Here is a 26,042-nt window from a genome sequence, read left to right on the forward strand (position 1 = left end):
GCTTGTTATTTATTATTGTCTAACCTTTAATCAAAACAATTTTACAACAAAAAATATTTTAAAAATGTTATTGTACTGAGAGAAAATAGCCAGAATTGTCACAAAAGTGTAAAGTTGTTTTTTTTTTTAATAGCTGATCAATTAATAGACCAATAAACAGACTATTTTATTTCCAAACAGAGGTGACATCATACATGACATAAGTTGTCTAATGTTAAGAGTTCTGATTATTTCATTCCACTGAATTTAATAGCTTTTACATATTTATATATATCAACAAGTAGAAGTTTAGACAAATAGTTTCTTATGGTATAAAACTAGTCTGTATGGAAAAAATGCCAAACTTTTAAAACATAAAATGTATTAATACTGTAATGCAAAGCACAATTACAAGTAAAATAAAAAGCATTTCTAGGAACTTTTTAGGGATTAGTGTCAGCACTGATATGATACTTTTTTGAACACCAGCCTTGGCCTAGTCTCACCCACCTGAAGATGCCTTCTGTCTGATCTCCGTTGAGACCCAGGACCTCTTCAGAGAGGCGGGTCTGCACCCAGGGCAGCTGGCGATCTGGATAACGTTCCTTCTGGAGGGTCATGACCTCCTCCAGGGAGGAGCCGAACATGGACGGACTGAAGATGGCGTTCCTGGCATGGTGGATCTCCTCCAGACAGGGTTTCTGCAGACCCTGAGGAGACGTACAAAAACAGAAGAGGGCTCAAGATCATCATGTTACGAGTGTGGTGTTCACATGTCACTGACAAAGACATTGGCGCCTCCACAGGACACACAGCTCATTAATGTGCTGTTAGAGGTTAACAGGCGTCAAACACCGAGCTGCTCTGTGGAGTCCTGAAGGTGACAAATCATCTCTGTTAGTGCACTGTGGAGAACCTGGCACTACATGCTTCACAGGTGCTGCATTAGGCTATAGCCTGCCAACACACACACACACACACGCACGCACACACACACTTGACAGTTAAATGTAGGATTTCAGCCACAAAGTCATTATTCCACCGTTATAAAAGCCTTTCCAGCAGCTTTTGGAGCCTTCTGTAGGGATTTGCTGCCATTAGCGACGTCCAACATTAATGAGGCCTGATGATAAAACCAGGCTCATATGCAGGAGTATTTACACATATCATCTTCGACTGAACTCATGTCAACAAAATATATAGGCAGTCTTTTTATATCTGGACAAATTGAGAAACCTAAAACCAGTGTTAAAAAACATTACTTTGCTTTCTGAAATAAAAACTGCAATGAGTAAAGTGTTCTAAAACAAATAAGTAATTGCAAGAAGAATATCAGCATAGATTTGGTTTTCTTTAGACACAAAATAAATGCTCTACACAAGCTGGGATCTTCAACAAACAGTAACTTTACAAATTATTTATGTTGTGTATTGATTCATCCTTCCTTTATTACGTTCTTCAAATCAACGTTTCCTCATGACACCTGAAAAACTGAACACCAAAACTAAAATAAAAACTAAAAGTAGTAATTCTCAAAATCAAACTTAAACTAAATGAATCACCACAATCACTACCAGTTGTCAATTAATACACCATTTTAAACACTTCCACAAATGCATGTTTCCTCCTGTCAACCTAATGTTTTTGTAAGATAAAATGTAAACTACAAAAATAGGACCAAAGGTCCTGTAGTACAACAGCACATTTAAAGATACTGACATTCGTTTGGCCTTTCAAGGTCAGTCAAAGTCAAAGGTCATGGCACCAAATGAAGCCCACATGTGACTTCCTACCTATTGCCAATAGTAATTATATCAATATCTTTGACTGTTTTGAAGTTATAGCACTTATAATAGGGATTTTACAAATTTCAAAAATTCATTAAAAAAAATGCAAAAATCAATATTTCCCAATTCTTTGAACAAACTTGGTAGACCCAAAGGAACCTCTGCTATGAATTTCAATTGATTCTGGCTGACGGATTTGGAGAAGAAGTTTGTAGAAATATGGATATAGATGGCCTAGGGTTTGATCTTTCAAGGTCACTCAAGGTCAAAGGTCATGGCACCAAATGAAAGCCCATATGTGACCTCCTATCTATTGCCAATAGTAATTATGTCAATATCTTCAACTGTTTTTCAGTTCTAGCACTTTGAAATGTGTCCCATTATAAACCAATGGGGATTTTTTAAATTTCAAAAATTATAAAACAAATTGAAAAATCAATATTTCCCAATTCTTTGAACATACTGGGTAGACCTAACTCCAAAAGTGTTCGACAATAAATATCAAGTCATTCTGACTGACCGTTTCAGAGAATAAGATTCTTGAAAAATTGTTTACAGACAAACAAGGGGTGAAGAGTTTAAAAGCATTTGATGAAAGGCATTAAGTGAAGTTTATGGTGAAACTGAAGTAATATTGACATGTCTGATTCAAATGATTCCTTTCCATCGAGAAACATGTTGCCTTCACTAACAGAACTTTTTTTTTTTACAGAGTATGGACAAAAAGGTGTTTTTAAATTCCATTATGAATGTGCAGGGAAGCTGACTTTAGACATAAAATTGTATCACATCACTGCTTTAACTTACTACAGCAAAACAAGGTCATTGAATCAGTGAATGAATTCTTAAGTTATGTCCAAAAACACATTTTGTGCAGTCACAGTAACACTGACTTTGTGTCATCAGAGTGTAATCAATTCATCCTTGAGTCAAAATAAATATTAGTCCCAAATTAGAAAAAAAAAAACCTTCAAGATGTTCCTGAGATATTACCTTCACAAAAACAGGATGAAAACAGAAAACTTTAAAACAAAATGACTCTGTTCAGAACTATGACCAGTACTGAAGCACAAAACAACCCAAATCTGTATTTATAGTTATTGTTGAATAGAAACGGATGAGTTTGTAGCTGAGATCAGCAGGACTATGGAATCAGATGTACACATTGTTAGGACAGATAGTTTATTTTGCCAAGAAAATAAATAGAGCAACTTAGCCTTTAGAGGAAAACTGCAGCGACATTAAACAGATCTGTACCTTCTTGGCTCCGGTCAGAGCAGCCTTTGTCAGCTTCCTGTAGCAGTATTTGGCGTAGCTGCTGATGGCCACCCCTGGAGCAAAACAAAAAACAGAAAATAGTAAATAAACTACAATGGTCCTGTTTGGAACATTTTAGAGACATGGAATGTGTTAACATGTGAGAGCAGTAGAGGAGGGCAGATAATCCAGGGTAATTTTTATCCCATTTACTGTAGAGTCTGAACTTTCCACAAGGTAAAAATATTTAAACTGTGTTTTCACATAAAAAAAAAAGATTGGGCCAGATAAATAAAGACATGCTAATCCTTTAAAAATGACTACAAACACCTTTTATTCTCTTTGGCCAAACATGCAAATATTTACTCATTTGAAATTAGATTTTTTTTTTATCCCACCAATGAGTTTCTTTGGTCACAGCCTTTTTAAAATCTGTTTATAGTCCTGAAGTACAAATGATTTATTCTTATTTTTTCTAACCATCACTTATTTATTTTGATTATTTGATCATTTAAAACTTGTTTGGCATTAGCTGCAGCAATGTAAAACCATCAAGCTGCATCAGAATTATACTCAAATAGATTCATAAATAAAATAGAAAATATCAGTGGTTTAATATTTGCAGTTGGAACAACTGCTGGTACTTCTTAATGATTCCATATCTGTCGACATTACAACCACAGTAGTAGTGATAAACGCAGTAGTGTGTTGGGTGTCTGATTGAACACACGCCAGTGCCAAGGACAAACTGAAAACCGTTTGTCCTGTTTTACCTCTGAATCGCTGAACTCATGTTATTCCTGCTATTCACCTATAGGGGACAGCAGATCTCCAGCTGAGCTTCATTCTGCTTTCTGCGTTGTCCCCATCTCTTCTGTGCCTGTTCTGAATGCTACCTTCTGTCTGACATTATGCATGTTCATCTTTGTCAATATGGAGCTTTCTACAGCAACCGATATATTCAACATGGGACTGGACTTTAATGTAACCTATTGATTTTCTGTTCAGAATCGTAGCAGTAAACTAGTTGAATATTGTATCAGTATCAGTTTCCCTCGTTTCTGATATTTCATCCTGGAATTCCACCAACGTGTTCCATGGGCCGGGGAAACTTAGATCAATACCCCCATTACAAGGATCTTCAAAGTGCAAAGTCAGTGTTTGTGCATTGATAAATGCTAAGAGGGAAAATTGTGTGGTCAGTAACTTTTTGGAGTTCATAAAGTTCTTCCTCTGGGTATTTTTAGAGAATGGATTTGTACTGAGATGCCACAAATTTTCACTGAAATCAAGGTAATGATTTCATTAGCTGTGTTTGTCAAATGAAGTGAAAAATCGGAAGAAAAAAAGATTTATGTTTGTTTCCACCAATGGGTTTGGAGCAAATAAACTAGTCTGCATAAGGTCATTAGAAGGTAGCAATACAAGTTACACTACACGTCTGTAAAAAAAAAAAAAAAAAAAAACTAGAAGAAGAGCGTCCTCTTTTCATTTTCCTACTAAAATGGTGTTTCAGCTTGTTCTGTCCTCAGACTGTGAACCAGATTTGTAAACATTAACCCTCACATACACAGAACTGTACTGAATAAACATATCACACTTCAGATATTTCCACTAGTTGCCTCAAAATCACAGATCTGATTGCTTGAATCTGCAAAATTCCCTCAAAACAATCAATGTTTCCTCATTTTACTACAATCCCATTATTCCAATTGGCTAAGATGTTTATTTCATGGCTGAGAGTAGGGAATCTGATCCCCTCATCAAACTACTTGTTACTAGTACCAACCTTGTTTTCAAGACTCTGGAGAAAAGTTACCCCAGTTGAATGTTTGCTGCATCAGAACTGAGTTTCTATTGCTATTTCCCATTATACGCATTAATGTTTTTTGGAAAAAGGCAAGAATCACCAAAAGAGTTTCTGCAAAATTGAGATTTTTTTTTTCCCCTCCAAATCATTGCACAAATATTTTCTTGTGGAAACACTTTAAAATATGCATGAAATACATTTGGTACTGGTTACTGAACAGAGAAATCTTTTAGATCATGGTTGGAGTTGTAGAGCCCAAAACACTAGAATATATGACTGCATTCATGTCCTTCAATGTGAACAAACAGAAGTGAAGAATACTAATTTCTGAGCTGTTGCATAACAGATTTGTGGAGAGGTGTGTGGATGACTTGTCAGCAGTGTACTGGAACTGAAAAAGGCAAGACTAACAGTACATCTGATTATCTGGTAGTGAGGAGAAATTCAGATTAATTAAAACTCTAGAGCAAAGCCTGAAGGCCTCCCTCACCCTTGGTGTCATTGAGAGGATCCATGTGTCGGTAGATGTAGCCCTCCAGGTAGGTGTGGAAGCGGGGCGTCGGGGGGAAGAAGGCCAGGCAGATGGCCATCAGCTCCCAGCCTCGCTCCAGACTGTCGTAGCGGAAGTTCTCTGTGGTCTGACGACACAGTTGGATGTAGAGCTCGTCACGCAAACCCTGGTTACTCCACCCACGCACCACCACCTGAAGGATGCACAAAAAGGACACACCCACTCAGTGTGAGGAGGGTACGTATCTTCCGACGATTCTCTATAAAGGAAAAGGACTCTGAACATGTGGCAGTGGGAGGGCAATAAAAGAGGGTTCATGGAGTCCTGGACACATCTGAGCTGTCCCAGAGGACCGGCACACATTAACAGGGATAACGGTGTCATGACAGAGCACACTGTGATAATTAATCTGTGAAATGCTCCAGTCTTGTACACACTGATTAGTCTGGCTCATACATAGGATGTACTCTGGATTAATCCTGCCACTGGGGGACTCGTTCAGTTGCAAATCACTACTAAAGGCCTTTTTACAAACTGGAAATGTGACAAATATACAAACTGGGGAAGTGTGAGATATCTGCATATGAACATTTTGCATCAGAACCATTCACACCAGCTGTGATGTGCTTTAGCTACAGTAGCATCTGCATATGTATTTCACAGAAATAGTAATGAACTTGGAGCCTCAGATACAGCCCATCTCTCTCCTGTCCATCTGTGTTAATGTCCATGTAAAATGTCCCACACAGAGCAAACTATTCACACACGGAGACTCATTATCCTGATGCTCTCCCACACTTTGTCCTTCATTTCATTATCTTAAACATTTGTTTTTTTTTGTGCTGAACACTGGCTAGAAATCAACAGGTCTAGAGCTATCGTTGTTGTCATATGATGTACGGGTGGCACCTTTATTGATCTCGCTAGAACCTGTAAAAACTGACTTTATTCTGAAAAATTTTTTTTGCTCCATTATATAAGCAACAGCTCAAAAAATGTAATAATGTAAAAAAAAAAAAAAGTGAAGTGTAAGAAGAGACCTTTGTTACTATGGTAGCAGTCGGGTAATGGCACGAACTGAGAAAAAGGAGGAAAACATAGCTGATAATTTGTGGTTTGTTTGTGGTTTAATAATATTCAGGACAAACTCTGCACTACTGGAGGTCTGCACTGCCAGAGCCCCTCGGCCTTTTCTGAAAATATAACATTTATCATTATTAGTTCTAATCGCACCTGGGGCTTTCCAATGTTAACGAAAGTGAAAAATAATTATATTTTTGTGTTCTGCTTTTTAGTTGGTAGTAGTATCCATCAGGAAATTCAATTTCATCCTTCAGGGAAACTTCTTAATAGGCTGTCTGTGTAGGCTCTCATTTGCCCAGGTCATCGTTCTTCTTGGAAGTTCTTCTCGGTTCAACTGGACTAGTTTAGCTCTTTTGAAAATGTTTTATCTTCAGTTCTGAAGAAATCTCTTGGATGAGAGATGAAACGTTTTCAAAAGAGCTAAACTAGTCCAGTTGAACCGAGAAGTTCTTAATAGGATGGAATAGTAGATCCCTGGAAACTGCTGGTCTGTAAAGTTTGTTTTAGTTTCAATACTTAAAGAATCAAAGACCAGTTTTTGATCTGGTCCTGAGTGATGGACTGACCAACTAAATGTTAGTGGTGCTTTGACATGTGCATTCCCTGTCTGTTAAATATGTCTACAGATGTATCGCTGATGAGCCCTTTAGCAGGAATTCTACTCTACAAGACAATTCACACTTTACTGATGTATCAAATAAAGCTGCATATAGTATCGACACAACCTATAAAAACATTGTCCTTCTGTTCATACCCACACTCACTCTCATCTTTTCCTGCTCCTTTTCTCTTTTTTCTGTCTGTTTGAGGTTAACTGAAGTTCAGTTACCAAATAAGTCTCAAATTTCAGCCAATTCACCAAAGCCTGGCACCTTCTGGCCTGCATGTGTTGCCTTGAATCAATTCATCTGATGTATTTAGGAAACAGCTGGTGCTCATCATCTTCTTATTACAGCAGTCAAGTTATTTCCTGCTGAGACTGTGGCTCCTAAGGGTCCTCATGTAACAATGTGTCACAACAAAGACATGGACACGCAGAACTGAGAGATACCAAGGTAAGACATGACAGAATCAGTGAGGACTTCCTGGTTTGATATAGTCAGGACAGAGCAGAGATTCAAGCAGTCTACCGACCTCCAGAGCCACAGAGAGGGGATCTACTTTGGACCGACGGTCTCCCATGTAGGTCTGGATGAGTTTGAAGATGTCCACTGCCTCCTTCTTTACGGAGCGGTCCGAGGTGACGATCATGGGCTTCTTGATGGGCTCACTGCTCCAGGCCAGCATGTTGGCAATGGACACCTTTCTCCTAAACAGACCCTGAAAGAAAAGAAAAACAAAAGACTGGCTGACTGACCGGCAGAGAAAAAGACAAACCAAGAGGACAGATGCTCTTTTAACTCCCTCCAAATGCTACAAACAAACAGAATGTCAAAATACAAACAACTGCATGAATAGGGCAGATAAAAAGTAGAGCTTGATTAAATGTGGTAGGAAACATCTGTCTCATAAAATATCTGAACAAATAAAGGTTTAAGGGCCTATTGGGGGGGGTGTTAAGACTGCTGAGGAGGCTCCTGTGGGAAAAATGACATGCAAGGCCATCTTACGGTTTCAGAAATGTCAGACAACTCAATACGCAAACACTATTTCTATTAACAGACACAAATCACCTGCCCCAATGTAATCCTGGAACCTTTTGGGCTCTGTGGTCCCAGTTTGCCTGGGTCGTAATCCAGCTTTAGGGTTACATCATGTAAAATCCCATAAAACACCTAAAGCATTCGATACACTTGCTCTTTTTATGTACAGTATCTGGGGGATTAAAACTACAGTTCACATGAATCAAAAAGAGAGAAATAAGGGTTCGCACAGTTACAAGTGTGTTGAAAAATGTTTTGACAGTAAATACACAGAAAACATATGGATTATCATTGCTGTGTTCTCTGATTTAAGTCAGTAGAAATGGTTGATAATTACATTGCTTCTATTAATCGATCTGTATTTATAGTAACACACAGTATTAGTATTCTACTTACTACTCACTCATGACTAATGGGAAAGAGGAGCTCAGTAGTAAAGACACTGAGTGAAGCACAATCGTGTTTTATACTTCTACAGTCAAAATCTGACTATTTTTTGGTTGTTTAATTTTTTTCCAGTGACTTAAAAATACTTTCTATGCAAAATGTTAGTTAGTCAGTGTCAGTGACATTTAAGGTCCAATATCTGAGGAGGTTTGTGGATGCTTGTGTGCTTAGGTGAAGTTTATGTTGGAGTCTATTTTGTGTTAGCAGGTCATTTTTCAATGTTCAGTTAAACTAAAAACAGCCCCAGCTGCCTACATTTATAATAAGAACCTGTATACTGATTTCTTAAACCCTAAGCTAAAAAACAACAGAAGACCAACTCAGCATAAAACAGACTTAAACCATGTTTTGCATATACACCTTTTACATATTAAAAATCTAATAGAATTTCTATGGATTAGCAGTGATGCTAATTTTAAATAAGATTACATGCTAATGTTTGATCATGTTAGCATGTAAATAATGCTGTATGCTAATGTATTACCATGTCAGCATATCCTTTACTTATAATCCATTTAGGTTAGCAGTAATTGTTAGCTGTGTTGTAATCTCAGTTACTTTGTCATGCTACCTACTGAGTTTTTCTGGCAGCATGATTATAACAGAGGCCTACAAATATGGGTAGTTTGATCCTTCCTGGTAAATTTCCACATCTTTCAAACTTATCATGAGCAGCAGCTGCTTCTAGTTTACTTGTCTAAGCAAAATAATCTTGATGACGTCTACAGATCTTCATATACTCAGTCAGTGGATTGCCTCTTTAAAAACAGAGTTAATATGATAATTAACTACTGAAATAATACCTACAGAAGACAGGATGAAAGAAAGCAGACATATCCTGATGTGTGAGATGGTTATGCCATTCTAATTCACATACACACATCCACATCAGTACCTGTGTATGTTTGTTGAAGTGCTTCGATGCCCAGTTCTCAATATCAGTCTCTGACGAGGGTTTTCTCAGGGTGAACTCAGGGAAAACGCCACAGCTGGCGCTTGGCATCATATTCCTGGCATTTCGACTGGCTTCAAACTGGGCACAGGCTCCGAGGTCCTCCGACTGAGAAGAAGAAAGATGGAGATGGAAAGAAGAAACAGAAATTGCTATTCATTTCAGTGTTGCTGCAGAACACTTAAAGAACTGAGAGTTTCCCTGGCGCACAGGAGAGGATTATGACTGACGTGTTAATACGTCAATATCCACAAGGTTATTTCAGTCTAACAAAGGGTCCATTTATTTCAATCAAGGCACTGAGGAATAACATAGTTAAGGAACACGACGCAGCTCTTCACAGACAAGTTGGCATCATCATTTAAAAACATCTTCTCCCTGCAGAGGCTGGATATAGTTTCTCTAAAGTGTCACCTTCAGCTGATTGTTTTGAGGTTTCTAAAGAGGGCAAGACTCCAGCAACACTACTAGTATGATCTTGATGACAGCAACAAGCCAAAACTGGTCTAACAATAAGGTGGCTCTACATACAGGGTGGGGAAGCAAAATTTACAATATTTTGAGGCAGGGATTGAAAGACAGTGTATGACCAATTAGTTTATTGAAAGTCATGAGAATTTATTTGCCACAAGAAAATGTACATAATAGAAAATGTTTTTATTCTATGTGTCCTCCTTCTTTCTCAATAACTGCCTTCACACGCTTCCTGAAACTTGTGCAAGTGTTCCTCAAATATTCGGGTGACAACTTCTCCCATTCTTCTTTAATAGTATCTTCCAGACTTTCTCGTAATAGTTTTGCTCATAGTCATTCTCTTCTTTACATTATAAACAGTCTTTATGGACACTCCAACTATTTTTGAAATCTCCTTTGGTGTGATGAGCGCATTCAGCAAATCACACACTCTTTGACGTTTGCTTTCCTGATAACTCATATGGGCAAAAGTTTCTGAAAAGGTATGGATAATAGTGTTAGGTATGATTATGACATCAATATATGTTTGGTTTCAAAACCATTGACGTAGTGCCTGCTGAGAAAAAACACAACTAAATGTTCACTGTAAATTTTGCTTCCCCACCCTGTACTACACAAACAGTATTTGACCCTTCTGAAGTACTGTCAGAAATCCATACTTTATTTCAAAAATTCTAGTATCAAGGTGAGAAAAAGCACCTTAAGATGTGGATTTTCTTGTCTTTTATGTTTTCACTTTCTCTAGAAGCTACTGTCATAGCGCAACAGCCACCCATATAACAGTGAACTTAACTTAAATCCTTTAACCACCATACTGAGCTAACAAGTGTCTCCATCAATACTGAGCTGTCTCTTTATTCAATAAGCTATAGAAAGTTGCAATAACTGAGAATTTCCTCTGCTACCACCTCCCCGGTGACTGTTGTGACATTCATTTCCAGTAATGATGGCTGCAGTTTTACATAACAGCTGCCCTGGCATCCGCAGTCCTTCTCTGTTGTTGCTGCCTGCTCATTTAATTTCATCCTCCACACTGTCCTCAGTCATTTTTCTACTGCTCTTCTAATGGAGGATCCTGTCAACAGATTCCTTTCCTCAGACTCTTGGCTTTAAACTATGTCGTTGCAGTGTTGAGGAAAAAAAGACAGAGAGGCAGCGACAGCCTATTTTCCTTTTGGCTTAGTGCTTCCTGTCGCCTTATCTGTCAGAGCCTCTGAGGCCTCAGATAAAGGCACATGTCATACCAACCAGCTCTTATGTCTTCATTTCATGTCCTTCTCTTCACATCACACTTAAACAAGGAAAAATTAATATGTATGAGAGGTAATACAGGCTGGGCCAGCTGTGTGCTAAACTAACTCACTGTGAAGCTGGACATTCCTGACATGCAGACATTTTCTTACTTTTATAATTAGTGCCAGTGAAACAAACATTACAGTCTTAACTCTAGCAGTGGATGAAGCACAAATCCCATGCTCCTGTGGCAAAGGGAAACAACCACTAATCCCACATGAATAACACAGAATATCTGTACTTTAAGCCAACATACTTTGCATTTACACATTTTTACACAACAGATTTTTGCCTGCAGCTACAACAATAAGTCTATTAATGGACTTTAAAAATGACAGCTGAATTATGGATTATTTTTAAGTAAATATTTTAGGGGTTTTTGCATATTAAATGTGAAAATATGAAGTTTTGGTTTGGTTTTTCTGTGCATGAACTGAATGCTTTTGCCTTTTTTTTTTTGCTGCTTTAAAAAAAGACATCTGAATCTTGAAGACAACTGATTTCATTGAATAATGTACAAAATAATGAGTATATTAATAATCTTTAGCAGCAGCCCCACACTCTAAGCTTCATGATAAACTGAGAAATTGGACAAAGCCATTGTGATGCCATCCACTGATCCTCCAGCAGTTTTACGAGGTCACGACAACCTTGACCTTTGACCAAAATCTAATCAGTTCATCCTTGAGTCAAAGTGAATGTTGGTACCAAATCTGACATTCCTTCAAGATGTTCCTGAGATATCAAGCTCATAATAATCAGGGTTCCTACAGGTTTCTACAACTTAAATTTAAGACTTTTTAAGATCTTTTTAAGAGTACTTAGAACAGAATTTAATGCTCATTTCACAGCCTGTTTCACATACTGGCAAAAATTCATGACTCCTAGAATTTAGGAAAATGTATTGATTTACTCCAACGCCTTGATTCCCATTGTTCTAAGTCATTTCTCACCGGGGGCTGCAAAGTTAGCCAAAATTGGTTCCTAATTTCATTATAAATCGTCGGGTTGGAACAGGTGGAACTGAGTAGACCAATGTTACTTTCTTTGCATCTTGGACATTTCACAGACACATTTAAACACAATACAGCCAACATGTTTATGGCAACATAACTTAAGACCTACCATATCAAATTTAAAACCTTTTTAAGACTTTTTTTTTAAGGTATTAAATGCAGATTTGTAGATTCAAGACTTTTAAGACTTTTTAAGACCCTGCAGGAACCCTGAATAATGAACAGATACATAGGGCTGGAGGATATGGCAAAAAAATAAATCTCGCTTTCTTTCAGTGTAATGTACAATTTTAATCAATTGTTTTCTGGTTACATGAACATAATGCAAAAAGTAATTCATCAATAATCTTTCTTTCTTAAAACTATGACTGGAGATAGACAGGTTGCATTTAGAAGTTTTGTAAAGCAATAAGAGAAATAACCCCAATTTTCTAGTTTAGATATTTTCCCACTATAACCAGAAGGAAAAACCTTGATTATTCTAATTAATTTGATATATTGCCCAGCCCTCAGTCACACCGACTTTGACCTTTGGCCACCAATATCATTTCACTTTATTGTTCCATCCAAGTTTGTAACTCCTCAGGTGTCACATCTTAAATGTAACAGGGACTAACAGATAGATCCATTTTCTTACAGAGATGCACCATGGACACATCTACACTGAGTAATACTTTGAAAGCAGCTGCTACAGTAAATAGAAACTGTTACGCATGTGTGTGTTTCCTGCGCATGATGCTACTGTAGGTGGAGTGACAGGCTCAACCCAGCAGCAGTGGGACTATTACGTAAACCCATCAAAGGGCCCAGCATCCTGGGCTTTACAGCAGGCTAGGGCTGGAACACAGGACGACAGCAGAGCCTGAGTTCATCAAGTACTCACTGGACAAAATTCCAGCTCTTAACTTTATTAACCCAAGAAATAGATACATATACAGGAGTCCTGCTAGCGGCTACAGGAGATGAGGATAAATGACAGGGAGGAGGGGGTTCACTGGACAACAGTCAGCGTACTTTAAGGTATTGTATTGTCCAGAAGTAATAAATTATTTGTGTGACTGACATTGTGCAGGATGGTTCACTGACAAAAAAAAACAGACAAGATGCCTGTGATTAAACCAACATCCTTATAACCTCACAATCCTCTGATGTTGTGGCTGATGAAAAAAGTTAACTTTAATCTCCAGGAGATGGACAGAGCTGTACGATATGGCAATGTAAAAATGTCTATCATTTCATATTGGTTATTCCCAGGTAGTGCACACTGATATAATACATGACCCATTTTATATCAAATCACTGAAAATCAATGAGGAAATGGTATATATTTTGTGAACTACTATACTGTGATACGCATTAGCTCTGATATGAGTATGAACTGACCTCTATCATAATTTATTTTATAGTGCATACATAAATATAGCGAAACAATTCTTAAATATGTATGTGGTGTCCCAGCATGCAACAGTACCTGTGAGGGGTGGAGGTAAGGCTCTGGGGAGGCCAGGTTGGTCTGGACAGAGAGGCTTTTCTCCAGCAGGGCCTGAGAGAAGCCGAGGCGGTCGAAGGTGCTGCGTTTCCAGTGGTGACCATCACTTTGCGCCAGTGCCTCGTCCTCACTGAATGCCCTCACCACGGGCCCCGGTAATGGCAGAGGCACCGCCCCATCGCTCTCATACCCATCTTTGGAGCCACCGCCCGGCCCCGACCCTCCACCTCCCTGCCCTGAGTCCCAACTGCTCCTCTGTTTCATCACCTGCTGGGCCTCCCATGCCAGCCTAGCCTGAGCCAGCATGGCCTCGGACGCCGTTCCTGCCAGTTCTCCTTCGGGGGGCCCACAGCGTGCCAGCTCCTGGGGGAGGGACGGCTTGCGGCTCTTTCGTTTGCGGTTTCCACCAGGGGAGAACGCCCCGGGGCCGCCTGTGGAAGAGGATGACAGAGTGTGGGTCTGGCTTGACGACCAGGATATGGAGTCCTCATAAAGCAGCCTCTGGCCTCCTTCACCACCCTCGCCACTGTAGTCCAGCAGTAGGCGGGGGTCTCTGATCAGAGACTGGCTGTGCTGCAGAGTGTAGGACCCCCCATAGGAGCCACCGTAACCCCCTGTGGTTCCATAACGGAGCAGGCGGTCTGCAGTCTTAAAGCGAGGACTGGAGGACGACTGCTCTACGTAGACCAGCTGCTTGACGTACTCCTTCCCCACAGGACTGTATTCCAGACTCTGCGTCTTCTCAGGACACTTCTGGCGGGTCAGAACCAGCTGGCCATAAGGAGACTGGCCCTGCTTAGGGGAATGATAGAGGGGGGCTGAGGACTTGCGAGCGGGGGACTTGCCAGTGCCATAGAAGGATGAATCTGAGAGGTGCATGTCAGTGGGGGGCTCTTCATAGATGGGAGGGGGCTGGTACTCCGAGGGCGGCTCCTCATAAAGTGGGGGTTCATAGGCGTAGCGGGGCGACGGGGGCTGAGAGTCTGCTGAGGAGCGACGGTGGGTGCCCGATCCCCCCAGCTCGGCCCGCTTCAGGAAGGGAGACTGGCGGCGGTCAGCGTAGAGAACAGGGGAGCCATCGGGTTCAGAGGGGGGGTTACCTCCAGAGGATCGGCGGGTGCGTGAGGTGGTGCCTCCTCCAGAGGGGGCTCCGGGTGTGGTGGGGGGATCACACGGGGAGTAGCCATTTCCCTGGTGGGCCAAAAAGCTGGGCTCCCTGTCCGTTACCTTAATCAGCATCCGCTCCTTTGTACCAGTGTTCCACCTGAAGGGAGAAGTCCTGAGAGGAGAAAAGAGGGGAGAAGATTTAATTAAGTGTCAGGAGGGCATTGTGATAAAGAGCTGTCTGTCACATTCACTCTGCACGGCCTGATATCATTAACTGCATTATTAAAGCCCAGTGTGCTCTTCATGCTGCCTACATGTTTCCTCCTCATAAACCTGTGGCAGCAGTAATAATCTTCAACCTTTTGTCAAAGTATGTGTTCTACAGTGTTATGTTCTATGAATACTAATGACTTATGCTCGAGCTACATTGAACATGAAGTTTGTAGACTGTTCACAGAGCAAATGTGCCACAGAATGATTCTTTTTACTGGAGAACCATGCAGCAAATGTACATTGGTTCGGGCGATAAAACATAGATGATCAGCTTTTGTTTTGAAGTTTTGTTGTATCTTTAGTTTTTGATCTTGCACAGTAATTGCTTTGACAAAAATTGTGTAATTTTGATAATATGACGTATAAAGACTGCGTAAGGAATAATACTCCTAATCAAACCCATTTTCTCTATACTGTTAGTTTACTGAAATACAGCAATTTTAACCTTTAACCCATAAAGACCTAAACATCTAGTGGTGACCAAAAGCATCTATTGATGTAAAATGTTTAATACCTGTTGATCCATTAATCCTATCAATACATGTAAATAATTGGTGCAAAATGCAGTTTGTCATCTTTTCATGGCCATCAGATATGACCCATTTGGATGTTCAGAGGCTCCGTAGTGAACATGTGAACATTGTCATCTTCTGCAACATTGATTCATCAGTAAAACCCATGGAGTTTGATCAATGATTTTATTTTTATTATTTTACTATTTATTTGTATTTTTTATGTTCAGTTATTGATATCTTTGCTGGAAAAGTCACTTTTTCCCCAGTTTTCTCTGTTTCTGATATAATAACCCTCAACTTTGATCTGAGCTTTTTATGAAAATCTACATGATCAGTAAATTTAATGTAGGAAAATACAGAGGATAATATGATAATAAATTATGAAAAATCATTTACGAAATGTTAAATGTAGAGAAAAATTTATTTGGGAACTGCCACAAAAGTAGCACTGGGTCTTTATGGGCAAAGCCCTAGCTCCATTTTTGAGGTCACTTCCCAATGAATTTTTCTCTACATGTAACATTTTGTAAGTGATTTATCAGTATTTACATTATTATACTCTGCATTTAACATTTTGCAATGAAATCAGGTTTTTGCCCATATTTAATTCCCTGGCCACGTAGATGTTCATTAGAGGGTCAATTCAAAGATTACTCCATCAAAACAGAAAAAATTGTAGAAAAAGTGGATTTTTCTGTAAATATATTATGTCTACATGCACTGTCATTTCTCAAACTACATGAGTTTGATTGGTGAATGAATGATGCAGAAGATGACAGTGTTTCCATGTTCACTAGAGGCTTTGAGTGTCCAAATGGGTCATATCTGATGACAATGACATTCAGAGATGCTGCATTTTAGCTCAATCATTTCACTATATTAATAGGATTAATGGTTTAAAAGTTATGAAACATTTTAGATCAGTAGATGCTTTTGGTTGCTGGCTGCTGTTTAGGTGTTTGAGGGTTAAGACCATTGATGTGCCCACATCAATATCAATACAACACTGGTCTATATTTATGTTTGCAGTGTGAACCTCCATGGCTGATATGCAACACATCACTGTTGCTCTCACTGAGTGGAGCCAATTTCAGTGATTATACTGGAGGTGCACTTGGAGTAGCTGCCGCTTTGTATGTTACATGTTAACTGTACCCTTCGTGTTACAGTAACAATCAAAAACTAAATTTGGGGGAAAAAATGTCAGCAGTTCTGGAGGTAAGTGACGAGTGGCCCCAGCAAAATAGTGAGCTATAATTCAGAGAGCCTAGAACTCTGAAGAAACATGAAAAGAAGACCACTTACAGTGTCCAGACCTGAACCCTAACGAAAAACAATAAAATTATATATTTAGCGTACTGTTGTACTATTAAATATATGAGTAAATATTAAATTATTTACTATTTATATGGTAATAAATAGTATTACTAGTGGCACATCCCTAACTTTGAAGATTTGTCACATGGTCAAATACCTTTGTAATGACAAGTTTTTGGAAATGAACAAAAACATGTTTGATCAAGTCCACTACCAGAGGAAAACTAGCTAAACTTTATATTTCGGTGCAAAAGGCTCCAGCTAATTTTTTTCATATTTTGATGTAAACATGTTAGTAGGGCAGAGTTAATCTAAATATGCGCAGCTGCATGTAAACAGGAATATTAATGGAATATTCACTTTCATTAACCATGTAAACAGCTTAGTATGGATTCTGTCTTTTACAGAATGAGGGCATGTAAATATCACCACAGTTCATTTTAGGAACAGGGATTTTGGAGAGCGTTAAGGGAAATTCTTCTGTGATGTAGGGACACTCGCTGCTAAAAATCCACCAAACATCAGTCTGTGGTAGCAATAGACCTTTACCTCATCACTTCACTTTCACTCATTCATCCCCTTCAGTGTGTGGGCCTCAAATTGTGCTTGTTTGTCAGACACCAGGCGGAGGAGGGAGAGAGTAGTGTGGGAGGAAGAACAAGAGGTGAAACAGGGAGAGGGAGGGGAGTGTGAAATTGATTGCAGTATTGGCCACCCTCTGTTTCCAAATACTTCCACACTCATCCCCAGGGGCAGCACTGAATAGTGGCAGTGTGAGTGTTTGTATACCGAGGACGGTAATATGCATATGTGTGTGTTAAAGGAAGACAGAGGGGGATATGAAGCATTACAGGGCAGAGCGGGTACATGCTGTACATGCACACAGCCTTTAAGTTCGTCCACCGCTTGGCTCTAAAGCTCTCTCCGTCGGTTGTCCAATTTCCTTCTCCTCGCCTTTTTGTCTTTCGGATAACTACCAACTATCCTTAATGTATTCACAATCATTTGACCTTCAAATCAATTTACACTTTCCCCTCCAGTCCCTCTCCATCTGTCTCTGTCTCTGCAGTGTGAACCTGATCCATCGCCTTCACATTCTTTTGTCTCCACAAAAGAAAAACCTCATTTCTGTGCTCAGTCAACCTCCAGTGACACTGGTCGCATTTCCCTTTTTCATTTGATTAGGTCATACTAATCTAAACAGGAGCTGGGTTATTCTTTCATGGCCAACATATTGCTGAATGGTTTACAGAATTGCATTTGCAGTGAAGGATTGCTTGAGTTCTTAGGAGAAGTAAATCCATTTATAAAACAGAAAGCTCTTGTTTTTATTCTATTTGGCTGATCTGCCCTCAAAGTCATGGTAAAATACTCAATATACAAACATGTGGGACTGCATTAAATCAGAAGATGGACAGAATAAAAACAGACTTATAAAGGAAAGGAGACAGAAATTAATGACAGAGTTAAAGAGAAAGAAGACACTGCTAAACTGTTCCTTTTTTTAAGGTGTGCTGAGAACTGTACAACTTTCTGATGCTGCCTAGAGGCTTCTTAGAAATCATGTAAAGGACAAAGCAGAGAAGTGAATAGTCAGTGCAATCTTAAACAAAACTGCAACAAGAGAAGATTCTGGAGCATTATTCTGGCTTCTGGCACCAGGCAAACAAAACTGAGCATTAAACAACCCTGCACCAGTGAAGAGGACTGTTAACACAAATGAACACAACTTCAAAAAGTCCACATTTAACTATGACAGCTGTTAAGCTTTGGCTAAAACTTCAAACACTTTTCCAACTTGTCTATGTGTTGCTTGGCAACTATTCTGCAGACACATACTGAAGAGCTGCATTGGCAGAAAAAAGATTATTTGTTATCAATACATTTTTTTATTCTTTGTTGCCCTTTTTATTTTCTAAAGAAGCCAAGATTATTAACAGTGACCGGAGAACTGCTGAGGGGGTAGCCCCGACTTTTAACTGCACTAAAGTAGCTGTAAACCACAGCCTCTTGGGGCTTATTGCTTTAATACATTTATCATTTAATTAAACTAGAATTACTGTATCAGGGTTACACGCCTACGCCAACTGGTCAAAGGTCAGTTTATATCCATGTCTGAGCAGACTCATATAATATGTGGTTAAGATTGTAATTATAGGCTTTAACCCTCTAGAGAACAGATATGATGCTAAACACAACACATTTACCAAGCATTAAGTAGCTTCTGTTGCAGAGAGACAAGACATGAGCTGTATTTGCATGGGACTAGTGCTACCTGTGGACCATGGGTAATTTGTAATAATTGTGAAGGTCATCTGTGATCTTAGTCCTGTGTGACTCTGCTGTCTGTTATTTGTAAAAGTAATTCCAAATTATCTACCCTATTTCAGATAATTTTGAGGTCCCGTTGTAATACTATTCCTGCACATCACTGATTTGGACCAATTTTTGTTCCTTGCACATCTATTTAATCTATTTCCTGCTGATGAGAAATGAAAGTTTTAACAGTGTTTTGTGTGGAAATCAAGGCGGCTCATGTCACGATTTGGCATGGGTAGCCTATTCACTGAAAGAACAAACTTAAATCCTTAAAAGAAGCCAACACTCAAAAGAGTTTAAGATGAACGACAGCTACAGCAAGGAACATTATTGTAAACTTCAACAGTTCTGTGTAAGACATGAGCCTTGACCCTAGAAAGAGAAAAAAATGTCAATTAATTCAAGTAAAAAACAGACTTTTTTGATGTGAATGTGGTACATGAAACACAGGCACCGGGGGTTAATTTCTAAATCACAGGTCCACAGATTATACTAGTTCTGTGAGAATTGGGTTTTAAAATGTATCTAAACCATATTTCTTGGCTTTCCGCTACAACAATTCAAGTGAATTTATTGCTTGCTGACTCATTGTAGTGCGACTTTTTTAACGAGATGACCAGAATTTAGACAATTTAGACATTCACATATTTCATTATTAAAATATTATGTTTTGTTAATATCATCAACAGACATGCTTTCTGTTTTTCAATATTTTTACCTTGTCACAGACTCATTTCTAAATCTAATGAACTCTGAAACAAACAATATGAGATCCAATCAAATCAAATATCTCCCTTTAATTTCTAAGAATCAACACAAACACACAAACTGAATTTCTTGGTTCGGACATGCCTTTAATTTCAAAGTCACTAATGTCTAATTGCAAATTCTGTTTGACTCTTATTGTGGCGTTAAAGAGCCACTGTGCTGATGGGCTCCCTCTGGCCATTTGCCGTTAATTGTTTTCTTTCTTGTTTTGCATTATGTACAGGGCCATTCAAAAAGAATGAACCGATTACATTACGCAATATTTTAATAAGGAAAAGCAATAGAAAACTCGAGCCAAGTCACAAGTATTCTACTAACAATCAACTTTTATTTCCTGTCTTACAAGTGTTCAGTATGGCCACCACCTGCAGCACAGGCAACATCAATGCGATAAGAGAATTCCTCCAAGACACGTATCAGCATATCACGATCCACTGAGTTGATCACTGTTGTTATTCGATGTTTAAGGTCATCAAGGTTAGCGGGTAGCGGTGGAACATAAACGCGATCTTTTACGTACCCCCACAAGAAAAAAAAAATCACACACGGTGAGGTCTGGGGATCTTGCAGGCCAAGCACAAAGAGCAAGGTCTTCGCCCCCTTCCGACCAATCCATCACTGGGGCACTTTTTCATTTAAAAAAGCTCAAACTTACAAAACTCCTCTTTCAAAAGGTCACCGACTCATTCCATGACGATGCTTGAGAACTGAGGCAACGCGTCATGAAATCGGTTCATTCTTTTTGAATAACCCTGTATATGTTTCTTTATGTAATGCAGTGTGCAGATGAAGAAATATGCATACATTTGATTCTAAGGTGTTTACAAGCATCAGGGCATATTCGGTTCATATCCCTGCAACAGAAGTTCTAAGAAAACCTGTTTATACAGATCAAAGACAAATACAATGAAATATGAATAGGATGAAGACACAAATGGAGAAAAACAAAGCTGAGCAATATCCCACCGCCTGTGGATGTTTGTAATGACTTACATAACACTTCATGTCTCATTGCTGCTACAACACTAGGGAAGACAACATAATACCATTTGTACTCAGAAAGTCACTGCTGGTTTTTCAACTTAGGAGTCGTGGATTTGTTGTACACACTGCAAACATAGACTTTCTGAAAGTTTTAGTGCTGACAGTGAACTCATTTAATTATTTGGTATAGTATTTAGCTGGACGTAACGTGAGCAACATGAACGACTCCTCCAGCATCATAAATGTCTATAAATATTATGATCTGCAGTTAAATTTGTCAAAGTATAAAGACCCATGTTATGACACAACACACTGCGGATCATTTATGTTTATTGAGATTAATGATTTGAACCATTCTGTTCTTGGCAGTGTGTGGTGTATGTGTGTTCACGCGTCTTTATGCTGGATTAAATGTCCTCCGTTGTTCTGTGTACATTTCCTGATTTTCTAATCAATTTCTATCGATCTTACTATCTACATCTATCTATCTCTGAGCAAAGTGGTAGTGATTCAGACACATAGCGCCAGCGCAAAACCTACCTTCCAACTGTCAGACCTTATTAAAAGATGCACAGTGAAAACCAGAGGAAAGGCATGGACACAGTTACTTATTGCTTATGCATTTGTCGGAATTTCCTGCTCACTTCACAGATATCTGGGGAGGCTTGCAATCATCAATTTACTGCCAATTAAGCCATTACTTAACACTGAAAAAAGCATGTCTTAACCCATTTTATACCCAACATTGATGTGAAAAGCATGCATGGAGGAGTGCTACTGAGAACAGAAAGTGTTGTCTACTTATTTGGAATGCCAGAGGGATGTGTTAACAGAACATATTGATTGCAAAGCCATGTTGTTCTTAATTTGCTGGAGGAATTCAAACAAGACCTAGAATCTACTGCACCTCTGTTTATTTTTCCTTTCTTTAATTTGTTTTTGTGATGTGTTTTCTGTAGCTGGATTTCCCCGTTTACGTTTTCATATGTCAGGACAGTAATTGGAACAGTGCAGAGGCATGTAATGTTAAGGCTCTCCAATTAATCAAGCAGGGATTTAATGAACACATTTACTGGCAAGTTTATTAAGGCTTAGCAATACTACACTAAAAATCTTACATGAAATACATGAAATGTAAATTCAAACCGTAGACTGTATATAATTATAAACACAAGGGGTCAGAGCCATGTGAGAGGGGTCATGGGTGAACTGATCTTAAATCCTGACTTACTGACTCAGTAAATGTCATCAAGCACTGCCTAGCACAATTGTTTTAGAATCTTGTTAGTGGAGTCTATTAAACAAAACTACAGTCAAGCTGTCTGAAAAAAAAAAAGTTTTATTAAATAAGAAGAAACTCAAAGTCTGATTCTGCAGGAGTGAACCAAAGTCTGCCACAAATCCTTCTGACCTGAGATCTGATTAATGAAGGAAAAAGTTAAAGATGGACAACTAGACTAATCTTACTAAAGCTTAAAAAGAAAACAGATTAACCTGGAATCAGTCCTTCGAAAAAAAATTATGATTTTGTATTTTTAGACAAAAGTTCAGTGTAAGCCTATGGGAACAAGGACTTTTTTCATCCAACCCCAGTGGCTGTCAGTGGTATTACAACTTACTGCACTATACAATACTTCCACCTTGGCCTCATTTTGGAGTCAAGGTCCTTGCCCCTTGGTTTAAATAGTAGTTTGTTATTCACAGTTCAGGACCATGGACAGAGAATAATGTTGTCAATGTCGCCTCCTCATACTGTCTATCTTTGCTTAAAAAGGGGGCTAACAGTCAGTTTTACAAACAAGTGTTAGGTTGTGGAAATCAGACTTCAGTGCTCTGGTGGTCTACATTTAATTCATCTTTAGGTCATGTCAATTTTTTTAAAGTTCTGGGTTTACCCCCCACTAGTAGTATCACAGAGGGTCCATTTGGAGCAAGTTGGACATTAATACTGTATATTTATTTTTCAAAGAATTGTTACATTCCTCCAGTAAGCACCAGTTCTACAGCAGAAAACTTTTCCACTTGATGCCTCTTTTTTTTTCTGTTTCCACGCTGTTTCCTGAGAGAATCACATGTAAAACCTACTGTCAGATTACAAGTAAACTGAACCTACACAATGTTGTTAAGAAAATACCTGCATCCTGAGTGTGACCATCAGCTAATTTTCAGTCTTGGTTGTTTGTGCTTTTCATTATTGAAGTGAATGTGTCTGGATTTCTAAATTAGTGCATTTTAATAGATCACATTCACAACTGGCTACTCCATTATGTGCTTTTTTTGGATTGCTACCTCAGGTTAATTTAACCTGCTTAGTAAATCTGGCCCTCAAGAGTCTATCCTCCTTGTCCTTCTGTATGTGACTGAAGGACAAACAGAGGGACTAACATGTCTATGTACCACTTTCTCTCTTCATTTTCCTCCCCTTCGCTCTCCATCCTTATCTCTGTCTGGCCTCTCTCTCCGTTCGTCCCTGCTCTCTTTAATGGGATCCTTGGTGTGTGCAGGGAGTTGGAGCCGTGTAGAGGTCAATAGCTTCCATCTGTCAGAGAGGAAGCTGTGTGTGCTGACAAACTGCCTGTCCTGCTCTCCTTAACGGACTGAAGGTGGTCTCTGGAGGGAATCAACGTTGACACTCAGCATCCACATTAAATGGACTGCTGTGAGTCTCAGTACTACTACCAAACTAAATACTGGCCATGACATTGGGAAATACTTGAGTCTACTTGTGTATGCATATGCATCGTGACATATGATTGATGCAGTCAAAGTGTAGGTTCTGAATATCATTTTAAGGTTATTTTTTATATCAACCCGAATTCCAAAGATTAGCATTTAAAAACAAAATGGAATGACTGGACTTGTGTAAAAACAGTAGAAGTTAAAATATCTGCCTGACCTACTGGGGACAGAGTTTCTGTTGAGGGCTCTGTTGAGGGCTTCATGTTTCATCTGATGTTTTAATGTAAATTGGAAACATGTTATAAGCTACATATCTTCAAGCCTATATAACTGCTGTGTCTATCTCTCACCATTGGATACTTTCTGTCTCTTATTCTTCTGTCTTTCTTTCTCTTGTGCGACTGAAAGCATGGACGCGCACACACACACTTTAGAAACACAAACTGCTCTAGCAAAAAGAGACACTGTGCTTAAAAATTAGGCAGTGGGGAACAGAGCCATACAGCCTTCAAGTGCCACTAGACACAGGTGCATTGGCTGAAATGGCAGAGAATCATAACACAGTTGGATGGCTTCAAACTGTAACTAAAGTATCACAAGAGTAAAAGAGCAGCAGATAGAGCTTTGAATATAAAACAGGTGTCTGTCTAAGAAAAGGGGCAGATATTGTATAAAGTTGTATGCTAAATGTTGGACATTAACTTATATTATTCTGCTTGGATAAGCTTCGCATTGAAAACTATTTTTAACTTTTATACTTCTGTTTTGTGTGTAGCTTGTGTGAAAGCTGAGACTCATCAGCATGGAATAAGTGTTTAAGAATTTAGTGTTGCCACTATGTGTATGAAAGATGTAATTTTCCCCTATACATTTGTGGACGACTGTTTTAAAGATTCAAGATTCAAGATTATTTTATTGTCATTCAACATATGACACATTGAATGAAATTCCAATCCACAGGGTTGATAGTGAAGTAAGGCATATTTAAATAGACATAAACACACATTCTTTTTTTTTCTAAATAGAAAACAACAAAAGCAGACTGCAGATAATATAATAATAAATAACGGGCATAGAGGGTGAGGAGAACATGACTGGAAAATGTATATGTGAAAACATATTATTGCACATTGTAATTGTGATAAGACTGAATGAATATTGCACTGTGTATTTTTGTATTGCACATAAATGAATGAAACGGCACCAAGTGAGTTATTGTTCAGTTATGGATTGAGCTGTACAGTCTTACTGCATCTGGGAAGCAGCTGTTTCTAAGCCTGGTGGTTCTGGTTCTGGCTCTGATTCTGTGGAGTCTCCTGCCCGATGGCAGGTGGACGAACAGGCTGTGTGCAGGGTGGGTGGAGTCCTTCATTATCCGTGAAGTCCTTCTCCTGCTCCTGCTGCTGTAAATGTCACTGACTGTGGGTATAATGCCACAAGCACAAGTGTGGAATTTTGGCCATCACTATCTTTTTTTTTCCTGGCTAGAAGTACCAAAATATTGACTGATGGTAACTTACTGAAAACACTGACAACATTGCAAACCAGGAGATCTTATTTACAGTCAAGGTATTTAGATTCAGCATCCAATAGTCTTTGATGGTATTTCACAAGTAAAAAACAGTATACACACCATTATTCTGTCAAACACTATCATGAATCCAAAAAAAAAAAAAAAGATATGTTGTACCTGTCTGTGACATTGGGTGAAAAAGAAGGTCATTATCAGTCATTTGGATTGATCAGACTACTCTAATGTATTTTGTTCAAAAGCTAATACTGAAACTTACACACATTAATTTGCAGTGATTATAGCAAATAACCGTCTGTCAAGACACAGACTGATTATTACAAGCTATTATTTTCAAACTCGAATCATATGATCATCTGTCACCTAATGGGGTTCACCTTGCTAATACCAGGTGTACTGTATCATGAGTCTGAAGTTGCTGGTGAGTGTATTTGCTGCTGCTGTAGTCAATCTGCTCAAGGTTTGACATGTTGTGTTTTGTATATTGCAATTGTAATGACAATGATGTGAGTTACCATTGTCTTTCTATCAGCTCGAACCAGTCTGGACATTCTCCTCTGACCTCTGGCATCAACAAGACATTTTTTTAATTTTCTGAAATTTTCAGGCCAGCCTTTCTAACCCATGCCATGTTTAAAATCACTTAAATCCTGTTTCTTTCCCATTCTGAAGCTCGGTTTTAACTTCAGCTGGCCATCTTGATTATGTCTATAAGCCTAAATGCAACATGTTCCTGCCATGTGATTGGCCTACTGGATATTTCCTTTGACGTGCAGTTGAACAGGTGTACCTAATAAAAAGGCCAGCA

General features: G+C 38.9%; 1 protein-coding gene across 1 annotated transcript in view; it reads right to left on the bottom strand.

Moving 5' to 3' along the window:
• The window catches only part of arhgap39 (Rho GTPase activating protein 39), a 112,551-nt gene that overhangs the window by 5,143 nt on the left and 81,366 nt on the right, over positions 1-26,042 (bottom strand). Inside the window, exons 3-8 of the mRNA XM_030132258.1 lie at positions 13,724-15,020; positions 9,413-9,577; positions 7,562-7,747; positions 5,324-5,537; positions 3,024-3,097; positions 490-689 (exon numbers count right to left, since the gene is read on the bottom strand). Of these exons, the coding sequence (XP_029988118.1) occupies positions 490-689; positions 3,024-3,097; positions 5,324-5,537; positions 7,562-7,747; positions 9,413-9,577; positions 13,724-15,020 (2,136 nt within the window). The remainder of the gene's footprint in view (positions 1-489; positions 690-3,023; positions 3,098-5,323; positions 5,538-7,561; positions 7,748-9,412; positions 9,578-13,723; positions 15,021-26,042) is intronic.

Source organism: Sphaeramia orbicularis, chromosome 4, assembly GCF_902148855.1.
Source record: "Sphaeramia orbicularis chromosome 4, fSphaOr1.1, whole genome shotgun sequence".
Taxonomy (NCBI): Eukaryota; Metazoa; Chordata; class Actinopteri; order Kurtiformes; family Apogonidae; genus Sphaeramia; species Sphaeramia orbicularis.